This window comes from Mobula birostris, chromosome 5 (genome assembly GCF_030028105.1).
Source record: "Mobula birostris isolate sMobBir1 chromosome 5, sMobBir1.hap1, whole genome shotgun sequence".
NCBI classification, from domain to species: domain Eukaryota; kingdom Metazoa; phylum Chordata; class Chondrichthyes; order Myliobatiformes; family Myliobatidae; genus Mobula; species Mobula birostris.
The window spans coordinates 4,070,996-4,091,473 of NC_092374.1; the positions used below are offsets into that span (position 1 = coordinate 4,070,996).

General features: G+C 43.6%; 1 protein-coding gene across 1 annotated transcript; it reads left to right on the forward strand.

Moving 5' to 3' along the window:
• Positions 1 to 4,832: 4,832 nt before the first annotated feature.
• LOC140197501 (selenoprotein P-like) lies at positions 4,833 to 20,478 on the forward strand. Its single transcript, XM_072257510.1, has 5 exons — positions 4,833 to 4,941; positions 8,313 to 8,524; positions 15,076 to 15,288; positions 17,553 to 17,670; positions 19,163 to 20,478. Exons 2-5 carry the CDS (start codon positions 8,331 to 8,333, stop codon positions 19,379 to 19,381), a joined length of 744 nt encoding a protein of 247 aa, XP_072113611.1. The 5' UTR covers positions 4,833 to 4,941; positions 8,313 to 8,330; the 3' UTR covers positions 19,382 to 20,478.

Genomic DNA, 20,478 nt, shown 5'->3' on the forward strand with positions numbered 1-20,478 from the left:
TAGGTGAAACATAGCACCCACCTCCTGCCGTATCCACAGTCAAGACTGTGGGTCCCACACTGCTTCATCAGACAGCATTTGGGATTGTCAGAAATGGAAGCAAGTCATCCTCGGTATTGAGGCACCTTGATTCTGAAGAAGGAAAGAAAGATTAGCTTCATTTGTCACTTGTACATCAAATGAGTCAGTGACAAACACAGCTCAAGAATGTGCTTGGGATCACCACACTTCCAGTACAAAAATAGCATGCCCACAGCTCACTAACCCTAGTCGTACATCTGTGGAATGTGGGAGGAAACGGGAGTTCTCAGAAGAAACCCACATGGTCACAGGGGATTCATGAAATAGAGGACAGATATTTGAGGTGAGAGGGGAGAGATTTAGTAGGAACCTGAAGGATATGTTTTTCACCCAGAGGGAAGTCCAGATATGGAATGAGCTGCCAGAGGAAGTGGTTGAGACAAGTACATTAACAACATTTAAAAGGCACTTGATAGGAAAGGTTTAAAGAATGTGGGCAGGTGGGACTAGTTGAGGCGGTAGTCTTGCTCAGCTTGGACAAATTGAGTCATTCCATGTTGTATGACTCCATGACTTTGAGATGCTGTGGGCTGAGACTTGTGCTGTTCATTTTTTCCTTTTTTAACCCCCTGCCCTCTGCCTTTCCCAAATGTTTTGGGATCATTGCTTCTCAAGCAGGTGTACACAGATCATCCAGAGATAATAGCTATCCTCACTGCTAGTGTTGTGCTGAAAAGTAAGCAACTCCTTCCTACGGTTTCTCAGAACAAAACCATGGAAGAGATTATATCAGCTGATAGTCAGACTGCTGACTGAGGCACTTCACAAATTCCCTTGACCTTGCACCCTTTCATAGTGCATCAAGTCCAGACTGAAAAGATACAGCAGGTCCAAGCCTAGAACAATAAACACTCCCTCAGCACCTTCCTCAGGCCTCAGGGCTGAAGAGTACTGGTATAGTAAGACAAAATCTTGTAGATTTGCAAAGGGCAGAAAGAGTAATGAGACATAGGAGCATAATTAGGCCATTCAGCCCATTGTTTCTGCTCTGCCTTTCCATCATGGCCGATTTATTTTCTCTATCAACCACATTCAGAGTCAGAACCAGAACCAGGTTTAATATCAGTGCCCTATGCCTTGAAATTTGTTGTTTTGCGGCAGCAGTACATTTCAATACACTGTATAAAAAACTATAACTTACAATAATACAATAAAGAAGTAAATAAAAATTCAATGAGTAATGCAAAAAACGAAGAAAATAATGAGGCAGTGTACATGGATTCATTTTCCTTTCACAATGTGGGTCTTCAGGCTCCTGTACATCCTCCATGATGGTAGCAATGAGAAGAGGACATGTCCTGGTTGATGAGGGTCCTTAATGATGGATGTCACCTTTTTGAGGCGTTGCCTTTTGAAGGTGTTCTCAATGCTTGGGAGGTAAGTGTCCATGGTGGAGCTGGCTAAGTTTGCAACCTTCTGCAGCATTTCCTGATCCTGTGCCAAGCCCCACTCCCCATACCCAATGGTGATGCAAGCAGTTAGAAAGTTTTCCATGGTATATCTGTAGAAATTTGCAAGTATCTTTGGTGACATGCCAAATCTCCTCAAACTCCCAATGAAATGTAGGCAGTGTCAAGCCTTTTCTTTGCAACTCCTTTGATATATTGAGCCCAGGATATATCCTCAGGGATGTGGACACCCAGGAACTTAAAATTGTTCACTCTTTACACTTCAGATCCCTCAAACAGGTCTTGTGTGTGTTCCCCTGTGTTACCCTTTCTGAAATCCACAATCAATTCTTTGGTCTTACTGATGTTGAGTGTAAGGTTGTTGCTGCAACGCCACCAACTGATCTACCTTGCTCTATAAATAGTTTAACAGGAAAGAGGCTATCTCTCTCGGAGGCCTCACAGGCACGGGAGTGCACCATACACTGTGTAGAATCTCATGTGGTGATGAGAGGGCATACAGGAGCAAGATATGCCAACTAGTGGAGTAGTGCCGCAGGAAGACAAAAGAGCTGATTGTGGACTTCGGGAAGGGTAAGATGAAAGAACACATACCAATCCTCATAGAGGGATCAGAAGTGGAGAGAGTGAGCAGTTTCAACTTCCTGGGTGTCAAGATCTCTGAGGATCTAACCTGGTCCCAACATATCGATGCAGTTATAAAGAAGGCAAGACAGCAACTATACTTCATTAGGAGTTTGAAGAGATTTGGTATGTCAACAAAAACACTCAAAAACTTCTATAGATGTACCATGGCGAGCATTCTGACAGGCTGCATCACTGTCTGTTATGGGGGTGGATGGCGGGGGGGAGCTACTGTACAGGACCAGAAGAAGCTGCAGAGGGTTGTAAATTTAGTCGGCTCCATCTTGGCTACTAGCCTACAAAGTACCCAGGACATCTTCAAGGAGCAGTGTCTCTGAAAGGTAGTGTCCATTATTAAGAACCTCCAGTATCTAGGGCATGCCCTTTTCTCACTGTTGCCATCAGGTAGGAGGTACAGAAGCCTGAAGGCACACACTCAGTGATTCAGGAACAGCTTCTTCCTCTCTGCCATCCAATTCCTAAATGGACATTCCGTTTTTGCACGAATTTTAATCTATTCAATAGATGGATACTGTAATTGATTTATTTTTTTTCATTCTTCTGTATTATGTATTGCATTGAACTGCTGCTGCTGAGTTAACAAATTTCACCACACATTCCGGTGATAATAAACCAGATTCTGATTCAAGTCTGCTCTGCCATTTGATCATGGCTAGTTTATTATCTCTCCCAACTCCATACTTGTGTCTTCTCCCCGTAACCTTTGACACACTTTCTAATTAAGTATGTAAACACGAGGAATTCTGCAGATGCAGGAAATTCAAACAACACACATCAAAGTTGCTGGTGAACGCAGCAGGCCAGGCAGCATCTCTAGAAAGAGGTACAGCCGACGTTTCAGGCTGAGACCCTTCATCAGGACCCACGTTCCAAGAAAGGATATATGGCTGTGATAGCGAGTCTGAGTCAAAATGTGGTCGAAAAGTTGAAGAGACAAAGAAATCACAGATGGGGAGCAGTGAGAGATGGTTTCACTGAACTCCCTTCGAAGAGAAGATTTAAACTTCTTCAGTGTAGGCATCACCAGAAGAGGCTTCGCAGTAGTGAATTTAAAAACGCAAACACGAGGAATTCTGCAGATGCTGGAAATTCAAGCAACGCACATCAAAGTTGCTGGTGAACACAGCAGGCCAGGCATCATCTCTAGGAAGAGGTACAGTCGACGTTTCAGGCTGAGACCCTTCGTCAGGACCTGACGAGTCCTGACGAAGGGTCTCAGCCCGAAACGTCGACTGTACCTCTTCCTAGAGATGCTGCCTGGCCTGCTGCGTTCACCAACAACTTTGATGTGTGTTAATTAAGTATGTATCAGTCTCCACTTTAAGTATACTCAGTGACCTAGCCTCCATGGCTGTCTGCAGAAATGAATTCCCCAGAGTCACCGCGCTCTGGCAAAAGAATTTCCTCTTCATCTCTATTCTACAGGGACATCCTTCTATTCTATGGCTGTGCCCTCTGGACCTAGACTCTCCCACTATTGGAAGCATGATCTGCATGTTCACCCTATCTAGATCTTTCAGTATTAGCAACACACACAAAACGCTGGTGGAACGCAGCAGGCCGGGCAGCACTCATAGGAAGAGGCACAGTCGACGCCCCGGGCCGAGACCCCTCGTCAGGACTAACTGAAGGAAGAGACATCTCTTCTTTCCACCAGCATTTTGTGAGTGTTGCTTGAATTTCCAGCATCCGCAGATTTCCTCATGTTTGCGCTTTCAGTATTAGGTTAGTTTCAGTGATGACCCCCTTCCCATTCTTTTAAATTCCGGCAGGTACAACCCAGAGTCATCAAACACTCCTTGCCTGTTAATTTTTTCATTCCTGGACCATTCTCAGGAATCTCCTGTGGAACCCCTCCAATGCCAGCATATCCTTTCCTAGATATGGGGCTGAAAACTGCTCACAATATTCCAAATGTGCTCTGACCAATGTCTTAGAAAGCCTCAGTATTATATCCTTGCTTTTATAACAATGCAAATGAGAATCACAGGAGATTCTGCAGATGCTGGAAATCTAGAGCAACACGCACGGAATACTGGAGGAACTCAGCAGGTCAAGCAGCATCAATGGAAATGAATAAACAGTTGACATTTCAGGCCAAAATCCTTCACCAGGACTGAAAATGAAGAGGGGAGAAGCTGGAAAAGAAGTCTCTTCTTCCTTCCTTTCCAGTCCTAATGAAGGGCCTCGGCCTGAAATGTTGTCTTTTCCTGCTGAATTCCTCTGGTATTTTATGTGAATAACAATGCAAATGCTCAGTTTAGTCTCTCAAAGATCTTTGACCTTTTGAATCATGTGCATTATTCCAAAATACATCATGCCTCAACAAGACCTTCACATCTGGTACATGTATCACACATCCAGCTTCAGCCTCAGTGCTAGTTACAATGTGTGATTCTGGAAATTTCTCCAAATCCCGTGTGATAAAAGGGAGCATTTTTTTTGCCAAAGCTTTAAACCAACTATATTCAGGTAGCCTACAACAGAAAATCTGTGAATTAACTTTTGTTTTGATGCAAAGGTGAATAAAGCTTGGAGCCCTCTGTAGCTAGCTGGCTGATAGATTCCTTTTCTTCACTGAAAGGAGCTCAGAATTCCAGAATAAAGGAAAAAGCAGAAACAAGAAGTTGGCAAATGAACTGTTGTTTTTATTTCTTGATTGACACATCTGAACTTTGAGCCAAATCATGTGACTGCAAAACGAGAGAGAGAGAAATCAACAACAGTATAAATAGCCGAGAACATCTGGGATCTGAATAGCAAGAGAAAGCAGACCAGTACAGGAAGGAGCAGTGAACAAGAACACGTAAGACCGTTATTTTATCATCTTTTTTTCATCCATTTGTCAGAGTATAAAGGATTTAATTTTTAAAGCTTTGTGAAATTTGTAAATATCAATGATCTCAGGAAAACAAAATTGCCTGAATTTGTTAATGTGCTCAGTTTACTCGGGCAGTGTGTTGCGTTCTTCATTGCAACCCACCGAGTGTTTTAACCAGTGGGTGACACCTTCTAAATTCTGGAATAATTTTGATTACTTTTATTGCATTAATTTTCAGAAGTTGTTTTGCCACACAAAACTAACAGATTTGACCCACACTAACATTGTAGTGTTAGATTATGTGGTAATTATTTGTTACTGAAACGGTTCTGGATTAAGGGGCAACTAGGTAAAGAGACCTGAAAATCTGGGATTGTTAGAAAAGAGAAGAATTTTACAGAGCGTTTAAAGTCATCAACAGTAAGGAAAGAAAATAATTTTCCACTGACAGTAGACTTAAAAAAGTGAGGAAACTGGATAAATACTGTAATTGCAGAAGAAAATATTGCAAAGATGTGGGGAAAGTGCCAGCAGTTTCCTGATCGACTAAATAAACTATTTCTGTGCTGCAGTAGGTTGCAAATCCATGACAATCTTTGTTGTGCTAATTTTTGAAAGAAGCTGTGCTGCAGCTTTGCATTGCAATACTGCTTGAGTTTATTAGGGCGTTCTCACACACAGTAATGAGCGACTGTCAGTAATAGAAGCCGTCGGCCAACTTCGCTTCTGACTGCGCAACAGGCTGATGCTTAATGTGATACTCAGAACTTTGCCCTTTTTGTACGAGAGCAGTGCGGTATTATGTATTGAGAGCGCACCTTTCCCGTATCTCAGCCGACTGTCATAGTTAACGAGTTTCACCTATTTCCACACCATTTAATACACAAAGAATATACAACATTGCTTCGCTTTTCTGACAGTCACCCACCAGTGTTTGTAAGGATATTTTATGCTTGGAAGTCAGCCAAATTTGGAATGAAGCAAAAAAGTTTAATCCGAAGCAGGTCGTGAAATTTGTTTTATGGCAGCTACACAGTGCAATACGTAAAAATGTACCGCAAGTTCAAATAAGAAATATATATATTAAAAAAAAAGTGCAAAAAGAAAGCAAAATAATGAGGTAGTGTTCATGGGTTCATTGCCTGTTCAGAAATCTGATGGCAGAGGGGAAGAAGCTGTTCCTGAATCATTGAGTGCGAATCTTCAGGCTTGTGTACCTTCTTCCTGATGGTAGCAATGAGGGAGGGCTGAACTAATATCACAGACATATTTGGTCCTGTTTAATAACCAATGACCTTGTTGTCTCTACCAACTATAAATAATTCCAGCTAAACAATGATTAAAATGTGCTGTTGCTTCAGAGGCTGTTGACACCAAATTGGATCATACTGGAAATGTAGACCAGCTGAGGAACATCTGAGAACAGATGGGATCAGTTCAAGGACATTTTTTTCAAGGGTTGGACAAAGGATAATCAGTTTAAGACACTGAGATGCTAGTTCTGCCATAACTGGCACCTGATCTCCCTGTTTGACCATTAGATATCAGGAATGCACAACATTTTGTTGTAAAGAACACAGAACAGTACTGCAGTACAGGTCATTCAGCCCACAATGTTGTGTTGAACCAAATAAATTAGTAATCGAATGGCTAACTAAACTAATACCTTCTGTCTATACAATGTCCATATTCCTCCATTTCCCTTACATTCATGTGCCTATCTAAAGATCTTTGATAAATCCTCACATGACATGTCAAAGTCACGTTTATTGTCATGTGCACGAGTGCAATGAAAAAACTATTTGCTTCTCCCGCACAGGCACAGAACCTCAGATATACAGCAAATCAGAAACACAAGAAAGTTTGCAGATGTTTGAAAAATGCTGGAGGAACTCAGCAGGCCAGGCAGCATCTTTATCAGGACTGGAAAGGAAGAGGGAAGAATCCAGAATAAGAAGGTGGAAGGAGTGGGAAGAGTACAAGCTGGCAGGTGATAGGTGAGGCCGGGGAGGGGGAGGTGGGTGAGTGGGAAAGCGGGGGGGGGGGGGGGATTAAGCAAGAAAATGGGAGATGATAGCTGGAAGAGATAAAGGGCTGAAGAAGGCTTCTGATAGCATAGGGGTGTGGACCATGAAAGAAAAGGAAGGAGGGCAAGAACCAGAGGAAGGTGATGAGCAGATACGGAGGAGAGAAGCTAAAGGGTCTCAATCTGAAACATCGACTGTTCATTCCTCTTCATAGATGTTGCCTGACCTGCTGAGTTCCTCCAGTATTTTGTGTGTGTTTTATCATATAAGCAACATTCATAGGAAAAAACAAAAACTAAATGTAAATGAAACACAACTTTTACAAGAAAGAAGATAATTGTACAAAAGAATGCCCATTTTAGTATAAAGTATAGGCATTGCAGGCATCGAAATGTTTTCAGATGGAAACAAAATTAAATCACTGGAACTTCTCTGATGACAAATGAATTTCATCTTTTAAGTTGCCATATCCTAATAAAATTACTTACTAAGATTCAAGATTGTTTAATGTCACTTCCAATACACAAGTATAAACAAAGTAATTGTTACTCCAGATCTGACTCAGCGTCAAAAACCACAACAAAAGACACAATAATAAAAAAACACAATAAACATAAATACAAATAGCTTATATACATAGATTGATTGTGTGTCCATAAAGTGACTCTAAGCACAGGAGTGTCTGTACATAAGGAGACTGACAGGAAATGATAAAGTAGTGGATGGTGAGGATGTGTCTGGGTGGGTTAGTGGGTGGAGGTGTTGATCAGCCTTACTGCTTGGGGAAAGCAACTGTCTTTGATTCCAGTGCTCCTGGTGTGGATGTTACGTAGCCTCCTCCCTGATGGGAGTGGGACAAACAGTCCATGAGCAGGGTGGGTGAGATCCTTCATGATGTTACTGGCTCTTTTCCAGCACTCTTGTGTATATGTGGGGTAGTACCGCAAAATATAATTCCCAAATGACCAGGAAACCTCTCAGAATCGGTGAACTAACAGCAGACTCTGGCACTCATTCCAACATAGAACAACAGAGCATAATTCCCCAGACTGATCAGTTGCTCCAATGTTATGTGTCAATTAGAGACAGGTTGAGAAATTGAGTCCTTTATTGAGAATTTAAAATTGTCTGTCTGAAGATGCATCAGACTGTGATCCAATCAAAACAACTCTGATCAACGGAATTACACTAATCTGAAACCACCCCCTCCATTCTCAACAAACTATGCCACAGGTGAACTTTCCATGAATCACGTGATGAATGTTTAGCTGAGGAGGCATGTCGTGTTGAAGATGAGATTGAACCTGTACATCTCTGCTTCTGTTTCAGCCAAAGCCCTCTGCATCAATGCAGAAGGGCCTGGGTATTGCCCTGACTCTCTGCCTACTCCTTGTGGGCTGGGCAGAGAGTCAGGGACAATGTGAGAAACCATCAGCATGGACGATTGCATCCAAAGACCCCATGAAAGACTCGCTGGGGAAAGTGACAGTGGTGGCATTATTCCAGGCTAGCTGACAGTTCTGTCTGGTACAGGCAGCCAGGTAAGGACTCTGAAGTAAACAGTTGCTCCTAATTTTGTGAATAACATAAACTATTTTGATAATCACTTGTAGAATCTCAAAGGTTCATTTATTATCAAAGTATATATCCATATACAACTTTTAAGTTTCGTCTTCTCCAGATAGCCACGAAACAAAGAAACAGCATGGAAATGGTTCAGAGAGGAACATCAAACCCACCTCTTGCACATTAAAGAATGGCATCCCGATCATCAACCCCAAATCCCTCCTTCCCCAGGTGAAACACACAGAATATAAAACCCATAAATCTAAGAAAGTCCGCAATCCAAAAACACAGAACCACGGTAATACCTTTGTCATAGTCATAGTCATACTTTATTGATCCCCGGGGAAATTGGTTTTCGTTACAGTTGCACCATAAATAATAAATAGTAATAGAACCATAAATAGTTAAATAGTAATATGTAAATTATGCCAGTAAATTATGAAATAAGTCCAGGACCAGCCTATTGGCTCAGGGTGTCTGACCCTCCAGGGGAGGAGTTGTAAAGTTTGATGGCCACAGGCAGGAATGACTTCCTATGATGCTCTGTGTTGCATCTCGGTGGAATGAGTCTCTGGCTGAATGTACTCCTGTGCCCAACCAGTCCATTATGTAGTGGATGGGAAACATTGACCAAGATGGCATGCAACTTAGACAGCATCCTCTTTTCAGACACCACTGTGAGAGAGTCCAGTTCCATCCCCACAACTTTACTGGCTTTAGGAATGAGCTTGTTGATTCTGTTGGTGTCTGTTACCCTCAGCCTGCTACCCCAGCACACAACAGCAAGCATGATAGCACTGGCCACCACAGACTCGTAGAACATCCTCAGCATCATCCGGCAGATGTTAAAGGACCTCAGTCTCCTCAGGAAATAGAGACGGCTCTGTCCCTTCTTGTAGACAGCCTCAGTGTTCTTTGACCAGTCCAGTTTATTGTCAATTCGTATCCCCAGGTATTTGTAATCTTCCACCATGTCCACACTGACCCCCTGGATGGAAATAGGGGTCACCGGTACCTTAGCTCTCCTCAGGTCTACCACCAACTCCTTAGTCTTTTTCACATTAAGCTGCAGATAATTCTGCTCACACCATGTGACAAAGTTTCCTACCGTAGCCCTGTACTTAGCCTCATCTCCCTTGCTGATGCATCCAACTATGGCAGAGTCATCCAAAAACTTCTGAAGATGACAAGACTCTGTGCAGTAGTTGAAGTCCGAGGTGTAAATGGTGAAGAGAGAAGGAGACAAGACAGTCCCCTGTGGAGCCCCAGTGCTGCTGATCACTCTGTCAGACACACAGCGTTGCAAGCACACGTACTGTGGTCTGCCAGTCAGGTAATCAAGAATCCCTGACAGCAGGGAAGCATCCACCTGCTCATCAACAAAGACAGAGACACCACACGACTGCTGATCTCAGCGTTGCTGGTGAGAACATGAAGAAATCTTCGTTCGCTGTATGTACTTTTCACACAGTAGGGGAATTAAGGTTTATGGGGAAAAGGCAGGTAGGTGGATCTGAGTTTACGGACAGATCAGCCATGATCTTATTGAATGGCGGGGCAGGCTCGATGGGCCGGATGGCTGACTCCTGCTCCTATTTCTTATGTTCTTATGTTCAGCACAACAGTCAGCTCAGTTTTGCAGGAGCCCACCTCTGAATGTGTAGCTCTCTCCTGCTTAATACTAGTTAAAGCTAGAACACAGAACATTACAGCACCTTCCATGATGTTGTGCTGACCTTTTAACCTACTCTAAGATCAATCTAACTCTTCCCTCCAACATAGCCTTCCATTTTCTTATCATCCAAGAGTTTCTTAAATGTCCCTAATGTGTCTGGTTCTACCGCAACCTTTAGCAGGAATTCCACACGCCGCCCAACAACACTCTTCGGAAAACCTACCGATGACATACCCCTTTCACCTTTAAATTATACCTCCTTGAATTAACCATTTCCGCCCCAGGAAAAAGTCTCTGGCTAGTTTCCTCTCATCTTCCTTCACTCCAAAGAGAAAATCTATCAAAGTGTAAGATTCTGGCTCCCATCCCCTTGCCCAACTGGCTTAACCCCTCCGCAACAGCTTTAACAAATGTGCCTGCAGAGATAAACATCCCTTGTGTAAAGTTTATACATTCCCCAAGAAAGATAGTGCTTGGAACTTCGTCCTTTTTGTACTCATCTCAGGAGGGAAGATGGCGTGTGGTCCAGGACTTGATATGGAAAATCATCGGACTTTTCACATTGAATACGAATTGACAAACTTCCATCAAGATTAGAACCAGTTTTTAATGATTCTTGTTGTTGGGGGTAGAATTAATTCAGACAAATCCTGTCATGAAATGGTTAAATATAATGTTAGATTTATTTTTTGTATTTTATTGTCCATTATAGAGACATAGAAAACCTACAGCACAATACAGGCCCTTCGGCCCACAGAGTAGTGCCGGACATATCCCTACCTAAGAAATTACTATACTTACCCATAGCCCTCTATTTTTCTAAGCTCCATGTACCTATCCAAAAGTCTTTTAAAAGACCCTGTCGTTTCCGCCTCCACCACCGTTGCCGGCAGCCCATTCCACGCACTCACCACTCTCTCAGTAAAAAACTTATCCCTGACATCTCCTCTGAACCTACTCCCAGCACCTTAAACCTGTGTCCTCTTGTGGCAGCCATTTCAGCCATGGGAAAAAGCCTCTGACTATCCACACGATCAATGCCTCTCATCACCTTATACACCTCTATCAGGTCACCTCTGATCCTCCATCGCTCCAAGGAGAAAAGGCCGAGTTCACTCAGCCTATTCTCATAAGGCATGCTCCCCGATCCAGGTAACATCCTTGGAAATCTCTTCTGCACCCTTCCTGTGGCTTCCACATCCTTCTTGTAGTGAGGTGACGAGAACTGAGCACAGTACCCAAGTGGGGTCTGACCAGGGTCCTACATAGCTGCAACATTACCTCTCGGCTCCTAAATTCAATTCCATGATTTATGAAAGCCAATACACCATACGCCTTCTTAACCACAGAGACAACCTGCGCAGCTGCTTTGAGTGTCCTACGGACTCGGACCCCAAGATCCCACTGATCCTCCACACTGCCAAAAGTATTACCATTCATACAATATCCTGCCATCATATTTGACCTACCAAAATGAACCACTTCACACTTATCTGGGTTGAACTCCATCTGCCACTTCTCAGCCCAGTTTTGCATCCTATCAATATCCCGCTGTAACCTCTGACAGCTCTCCACACTATCCACAACACCCCCAACCTTTGTGTCATCAGCAAACTTACTAACCCATCCCTCCACCTCCTCATCCAGGTCATTTATAAAAATCACGAAGAGTAGGGGGTCCCAGAACAGATCCCTGAGGCACTCCACTGGTGACTGACCTCCATGCAGGATATGACCTGTCTACAACCACTCTTTACCTTCTGTGGGCAAGCCAGTTCTGGATCCACAAAGCAATGTCCCCTTGGATACCATGCCTCCTTACTTTCCCAATAAGCCTTGCATGGGGTACCTTTTCAAATGCCTTGCTAAAATCCATATACACTACATCTACTGCTCTACCTTCATCAATGTGTTTAGTCACATCCTCAAAAAATTCAATCAGGCTCGTAAGGCACGACCTGCCTTTGACAAAGCCATACTGACTACTCCTAATCATATTATACCTCTCCAAATGTTCATAAATCCTGCCTCTCAGGATCTCCTCCATCAACTTACCAACCACTGAGGTAAGACTCACTGGTCTATAATTTCCTGAGCTGTCTCTACTCCCTTTCTTGAATAAAGGAACAACTTCCGCAACCCTCCAATCCTCCATCGCAATTGATGATTCAAAGATCATTGCCAGAGGCTCAGCAATCTCCCCCCTGGCCTCCCACAGTAGTCTGGGGTACATCTCATCCAGTCCTGGAGACTTACCAAATTTCATGCTTTCCAAAAGCTCCAGCACATCCTCTTTCTTAATATCTACATACTCAAGCTTTTCAGTCTGCTTCAAGTCATCACTACAATCACCAAGATCCTTTTCCATAGTGAATACTGAAGTAAAGTATTCATTAAGTACCTCTGCTATTTCCTCCGGTTCTATACACACTTACCCACTGTCACACTTGATAGTTCCTATTCTTTCACGTCTTATCCTCTTGCTCTTCACATACTTGTAGAATGCCTTGGGGTTTTCCTTAATCCTGCCCGCCAAGGCCTTCTCATGGCCCCTTCTGGCTCTCCTAATTTCCTTTTTAAGCTCCTTCCTATTAGCCTTATAATCTTCCAGATCTCTAACATTACCTAGCTCTCTGAACCTTTTGTAAGCTTTTCTTATGATCACTATCTCCAAAATGCTCTCCCACTGAGAGATCTGACACCTGACCAAGTTCATTTCCCAATACCAAATCAAGTACAGCCTCTCCTCTTGTAGGCTTATCTACATATTGTGTCAGGAAACCTTCCTGAACACACCTAACAAACTCCACACCATCTAAACCCCTTGCTCTAGGGAGATGCCAGTTGATATTTGGGAAATTAAAATCTCCCACCACAACAACCCTGTTATTATTACACCTTTCCAGAATCTGTCTCCCTATCTGCTCCTTGATGTCCCTGTTACTATTGGGTGGTCTATAAAAAACACCCAGTAGAGTTATTGACCGCTTCCTGTTCCTAACCTCCACCCACAGAGACTCCGTAGACAATCCCTCCATGACTTCCTCCTTTTCTGCAGCACTATCTCTGATCAACAGTGCCATACCCCCACCTCTTTTGCCTCCCTCCCTGTCCTTTCTGAAACATCTAAAACCCAGCCCTGAAGTAACCATTCCTGTCCCTGAGCCATCCAAGTCTCTGTAATGGCCACAACATCATAGCTCCAAGTACTGATCCACGCTCTAAGCTCATCTGCTTTGTTCACAACACTCCTTGCGTTAAAATAGACACATCTCAAACCTTCGGTCTAAGCGCATCCCTTCTCTATCACCTGCCTATCCTCTCTCTCGCACTGTCTACAAGCTTTCTCTATTTGTGAGCCAAACTCCTCTTCCCCAGTCTCTTCAGTTCGGTTCCCACCCCCCAACAATTCTAGTTTAAACTCTCCTCAGTAGCCTTAGCAAATCTCCCTGCCAGGGTGTTGGTCCCCCTGGGATTCAAGTGCAACCTGTCCTTTTTGTACAGGTCACACCTGCCCCAAAAGAGGTCCCAATGATCCAGAGATCTGAATCCCTGCCCCCTGCTCCAATCCCTCAGCCATGCATTTATCCTCCTCCTCATTCTATTCCTATACTCAGTCATGTGGCACAGGCAGTAATCCCGAGATTACTACCTTTGTGGTCCTGCTTCTCAACTTCCTTCCTAACTCCCTGTAGTCTGTTTTCAGGACCTCTTCCCTTTTCCTACCTATGTCGTTGGTACCAATATGTACCACGACCTCTAGCTGTTCTCCCTCCCACTGCAGGATATCTTGGACACGATCTGAAACATCCCGGACCCTGGCAGCTGGGACGTAAACTACCATCTAAGTTTCTTTCCTGTGTCCATAGAATTGCCTTTGTGTACTTATTTTATTATGTTATTTTATTACGTACTTATTTTTATTATTGTTACCTCAGAGTATAAGAGCTTACATTTTTTTTTAACTCACCATCTAATTTAGGAGCTGTCTAAAGACAAGTGCTAACACTGAATGGGGTAAATGGCCATGCAAGCTGCCTTGGCACAGCGACACTGTAATGCAGCAGTATTACCACTAGAGGGCCTCTGTAGCTGCAGCAAGCATGCTGCTCCCGACTGGCAGGTTGGCAGAGGTGCTCATTGCAGTCTTTAACATAGATGAACAACTCAGACAGTTTAATCATCGCTCTCTGAGAACCTGAGACGGTTCACACTGCCAGACTGAGATTAATGAAGGGTCTCAGCCCAAAATGAAGACTGTAGTCTTCAATACATGCTGCCTGGCCTGCTGAGTTTCTCCAGTATTAGCTGTGTGTTGGTGACGGTAAGACTGTTCATCACATCTGAATGACTGAGACAGTGGGACTGTTCACACTGAGTGACTGAGACACTGTGACTTCACACTGAGACGGTGAGACTGTTCACACTGAGTGACTGAGACAGTGCAATGACTGTGGTCTCACTGTCTCAGTCACTCAGAGTGATGAACTGGATCACTGTGAGAAGTTGTATGGAGTGGAACAGTGGCCAGGTTTTGAAACCGACTGACTTGTACTGTGAAACAAACGCTACAATTCAGAGTACACAGGCCTCTGGATTGGATAGGTTCTTGATTAGTCAGAGTGTCAAAGGTTCCAGGGAGAAGGAAGGAGAATAGGGTTGAGAGGGAAAATAAATCAGCCATGATGGAATGGCGGCGCGGACTCGATGGACTGAATGGCCTCATTCTGCTCCTATATCTTATGGTCTAATATTTGTAGCTCAGTAAAACATCCAGGCACATCCAGCTTGGCCTGATTTACATCAGGTTACAGCTTTGTCACTGTGTTACTGTGTGATTTATCATTGCAGTCTGAGGCGCCTGAAGCAGAGACTGGATCATGAGGGTTTCTTGAACATCTCCTACATGGTGGTAAATCACCAGGGAAACAAGTCCCGTGAACTTTACCAACAGCTGAATGCAAAGCTGGCAGGAGCCCTGCCAGTGTACCAACAAGATGAGAATCAGAGTGATGTGTGGACACTACTGCAAGGCAAGAAGGATGACTTCCTCATCTACGACAGGTCAGTTTTCACATTGTGTGAGTGTCTGATGGTTTTCCAGCTATTGCCGTACAGTGAAATGGACACATGGATCGGCAATTACCCCGCACACACTCACTACTACATAGGTAATGTAGCAGCACCATTGATTAGCAGTTAGTGTAACACTATTACAGCGCCAGGACTTGGGTTCAATTCCCACTGCTGTCGACGAGGTTCTTCCCGTGACCACGTGGGTTTCCAAACACATTCGGGTTACCAGGTCACATGGGTGTAGTGGGGCGGTGCAGGATCCTCGGGCCGGAAGGGCCTGTTACTGTGCTGTATCACTAAAAATAAAATGAATAAATACACAAGCAAGCAGGCAGGGAAGTAAATGGATAGATAGAAAAAGAGCAAACAGCAGCTTACTACACAGTACAGCAGAACAACAGGCTGTTCAGCCCACAATATTTACACAAAACACTATGGCAAATTAAACTCAGTCCTTTCTCTCTGTACATCGTCAATGCCCCTCCATTCTCTGCACTGTCATACTGTACCTCCATCTAACAAGCTCCTGAACACCACAAACATTTTTGATTTCACCACCACCTCTAATTGTCCACTCCAAGTATGCATCACTCTCTGTGGGGAAAAAAACTCACACAATTGATCCCTATCACACACTGCAGGTCACAGACTTCCTATCAGAATAATCTGCTGGTGCAGGGTCTCAACATGAAACGTCAGCAGTTCCATCTCCTCCACGGATGCTGCTCAGCCTGTTAAGTTCCTCCAGCTGATTGTCTGTTGCTCCAGATTCCAGTGTCTGCAATCTCTCTCTCTCGTGTGTACATCCCTTCGTCGATACCCTGCACCTCCTATTGCCAACCCAAGTTTGGATCCAATTAGCCAGCTGCCCTCTGCCTTCATCTTCTGGACTAGTCTAGAGACGTATATACACAAGAGCAGCAGGCTCTTTCACCTAGCTCACTCATGCCGACCAAGATAAGCCAGTCCCATTTACCTATAACCATATAATAACCATATAACAATTACAGCATGGAAACAGGCCATCTTGGCCCTTCTAGTCCATGCCGAACTCTTACTCTCACCTAGTCCCACCAACCTGCACTCAGCCCATAACCGTCCATTCCGTTCCTGTCCATATATCTATCCAATTTAATTTTAAACGACAACATCGAACCTGCCTCAACCACTCCTGCTGGAAGCTCGTTCCACACAGCTACCACTCTCTGAGTAAAGAAGTTCCCCCTCATGTTACCCCTAAACCTTTGCCCTTTAACTCTCAACTCATGTCCTCTTGTTTGAATCTCTCCTGCTCTCAATGGAAAAAGCCTATCCACATCAACTCTATCTATCCCCCTCATAATTTTAAATACCTCTATCAAGTCCCCCCTCAACCTTCTATATTCCAAAGAATAAAGACCCAACTTGTTCAACCTTTCTCTGTAACTTAGGTGATGAAACCCAGATAACATTCTAGTAAATCTTCTCTGTACTCTCTCTATTTTGTTGACATCTTTCTTATAATTTGGTGACCTGTTTATGTTTATGTTTAGCCTGTATCCCTCTAATCCATTCCCATCTGCGTACCTGTCCCAACGTCTTTTCAATGCTGTAAAGTTGCCTCCACCATTCCCTCTGCAGCTCCTTCATATCCTTACCACCCACTATTTATCCACCTTTTTGCTTTCCAAGACATCTAACACTTTCATCTTTTAAATACTGACATCCTCATGCTCCTCCCTGCAAAAGGATTAAAGTGGCAGTGCTGAGCATGTGAGATACAGGATGAATGGGGGTGATGGGATTCCTCTGCTAAGAACCAGTATTAATCTGGTGGGCCGAATGGCCCTCTGCTGCTTTATAATAAACAAGTAAATAAAGGTAAACAGAATTATAAGGGGTATAGGTAGGGTAAAAGCAAGCAGGCTTTTTCCACTGAGGTTGGGTCCGACTAGAACTAGAGGTTATGAGTTAAAGGTGAAAAGTGAAATGGTTAAGGGGAACATAAGGGGGCAACTTCTTCACTCAAGAGGGCGGTGAAAGTGTGGAACAAGCTGCCAGTCTAAGTGGCAGATGCGGGTTCAATTTCATCATTTAAGAGAAGTTGGTTAAGTGCATGGATGGAAGGGGTATGGTCTGGGTGCAGGTCAATAGGACTAGGCAGAATAACAGTTCAGCACAGGCTAGATGGGCCAAAGGGCATGCTCCTGTGTTGTGGTGCTCTATCAGTCTAAAGCCATTTATTGATTGGTATGTGCATATATATCCAACAGGTGTGGCCAAAAGACCTTTCACTTGGAACTGCCATACACCGACCTCAAGCAAGCATATGTGGAGAATGGAATTAAGCAAACATATTGTGAAACAGTCTGCAGCAATTGTTCTTCGGCGGTAAGCATCAAGTTGTAAATTTGCCCTGTATTACTCTGGTGGGAATGCCAGTGACAGAAGTCCTGGGACAGAACCTGGGTAGTGGATCAGATGGTGGAGAAGGAAATCTTACAATATTGGGTCGAATGCAGAGCAGCAGAATCGATTCAGCGGTGAATGATAACTTTAATGTTAGTCTGCAAAATAACAAGCCATGAGGGGCCACAAAAATGAGAGAGAAACAGGAACTAAACACAACAGGTAACAAGGTAAACTTTAGGCAGGGAGAGTGAAAGGTAGGAGGCTGGTTAGTCCAATGAATGAACACAGACTGTGGCTGAGAGCTGGGTTTAAATAGGCTGCCGGTGATGAGACTGGAATGAGCAACAGGTGAATTCTGTTAGCTGAGTGGAGACTGGGAGGTGCCTGTGGGAACAGACCTAACAGTTAATCTTTACCTTCAGATCGGACATACAGGAGCTGTCACACTGACATGTCTGTATGTGATCATGTACAGATATAAAGAGAGAAAGAATGATGTCTATCTCTAATGCACTTTTCAGAGAAAGACGGAAAGCCTCTGCTCTCTCACCAGCGTGGTTGCTCTTCCTGCCCCTATGTACAACTGCATGGAGTGTCACCCCTACTGCTGTGAGCAGACATGTGCAGAAGAACTAGTCCTAGGTCTCCTGCGAGGGTCCATCTATGTATCCCTCATAGGATTTAAATTTCAGGCTGGAACCATGGTTATGCTGCAGCAATATATTTAGCACCTTTGTAACACATTCATCTGCAAGGCTTCTGAGAACAAATCCCTACAAAGGATTGCAAGAACTGTTGAGGGGATCATTAGGGTGTCCCTTCCACCTGTCAGAGATATTTATCAGGGACGATGCATATGCAGGGCTCTTAGCATTGTCAATGATACCTCCCATCTGTCCTCTGTCCAAAAATCTCTTTGCCCCCCTAACATCAGGCAGGAGGTACCAAAGTATTAGAGTTGTTAGGATATGAAACAGCTTCTTCCCCCAGACAGTAAGAATTCTGAACTCCCTGTCACCACTCAGGTCTCATCACTTATGAAGTGCCAGTAGTGTTATACTGTTTACTTTTTAACTTGTGTCGTAAGTGCACCTTATTATTTGTGGTAATATTACTTCATGAGTTATATGTACTGTGTGGTATAGCTTGGTCCAGGGGAACACTGTTTCGTTTGGCAGTATACATGTGTACTGTTGAACGACAAGAAACTGAACTTGAACTTGAAACTTCTAGCGAATTAGTACCTCAGGTTATTATCACTGTCTTCTAAGGTGTGAAATTAGTTGTTTTGCAGCAGAATAGCGGGGAGATTCATCTGGTAAGACTGCATCATGTTTTTATTTGAAAACCATGATTACATGATTACTTTAATTGCCACACTTATAATGTATACATGGATTCTGAATTAAAAGCAATTAGAAGTGTGAGGAACATTTACAGCATTTGAAATATTCTTTCTTTCCACCCTCAGGACCAGCCCTCAGAATGCAATGTCAGAAGTATAGAGGAACAAAGAGGAACTGAAGTAGATGGCCGTCAAGGCCACCGTCACAGCCACGTACATCATTCCCATAAAAAAGCTGTGAGACGTCCTGTCCCCAAGGACAGAACCCACTCAGACTCGGGTGATCACAAGCATCAGCAGAATCACCATCATTTCCAGCACTCACACGACCTGGTAGATTCATGAGCAGACACACAGAGGTGAAAGAGGATGTACAGCTGAAAGCCCAGCGGCATGTCAGCTCTAATAGGGATCAGGTGATGATGATACTGCCGTCAACTGCACCACCAGAACTCTTCAAATGAGGGAGTATTCTGACAGTGCAGCAAGCGGTCATCATCCTGACAGTGACAGGTAGAGGTTGATGGGGTGAAGCTGTCTGAATCCTGACAGTGACGGCTGCTGTCTGCGCTCTGACCAGACCGCACTGTGCTGCAGCAGGACCAGTGACAACCAAGCAGAAACTGAGAATGACAAAATGGGCAGCAGTAAGCGCTCTCATCGGAATGTAAACTGCTGTTCATTTTCCTAAGTTTGAAACCACTTGGATTTCAACTTTAGGATTTTCTGCAAGTCCTATACTCCATCGTGAGGACCAAACAGCATTACTTGCCCCATCAGTATGACATCCAGGTTAGTCCTTGTCCATTTTGCATCTTTTCCCACTCCTTGTGGTTGTTTCTATGAGGACAGCAGCACAAACTACACTGTAGTAGCTGCTAGCTGATTTAAGACAAGCACAAAGGGAAAATGAGTAAAATGGAGAAGCTAATCTTCACAGCCTGCAACAACTTACCAAATCAACCAATCTGCATTCTAATCCATCTGCTTTTACTGCAAGAATTTTGAAAACGTAAATTTCTCTACTTTGCATTATCCCATGAAATTCTGCTGCGCGAAGCAACCAAGTGCGTTTCTTAACAGTGAGCAATTAACAGCTAAAGTTACTGGAATTAAACACATCTAGAGTACAAACTGAATCTCATCTCAAATACATCATTTTCCCATTTGCTTTATGGTCTATCAAAGAAATTAACATAATTGTCAATGTCCAACTAGCAGACCACAGAAAGGCATTTAGTTAAAAAACAAAAGAGAAGATGAAGAAATACATGTGATCTGTTTGAAGGCAAGTGCCATACTTCATGACAGTTACTAGGGAAACTGTGACCCTAGTTAACCTGAAATCCCACTATGGCAAATGCAGGCAGATTACGTACCTGGAAGGATTGTAATGCACAGAAAGTGTAAAAAAAAGTCAATAAAATGTCTGCTTCTGGAAA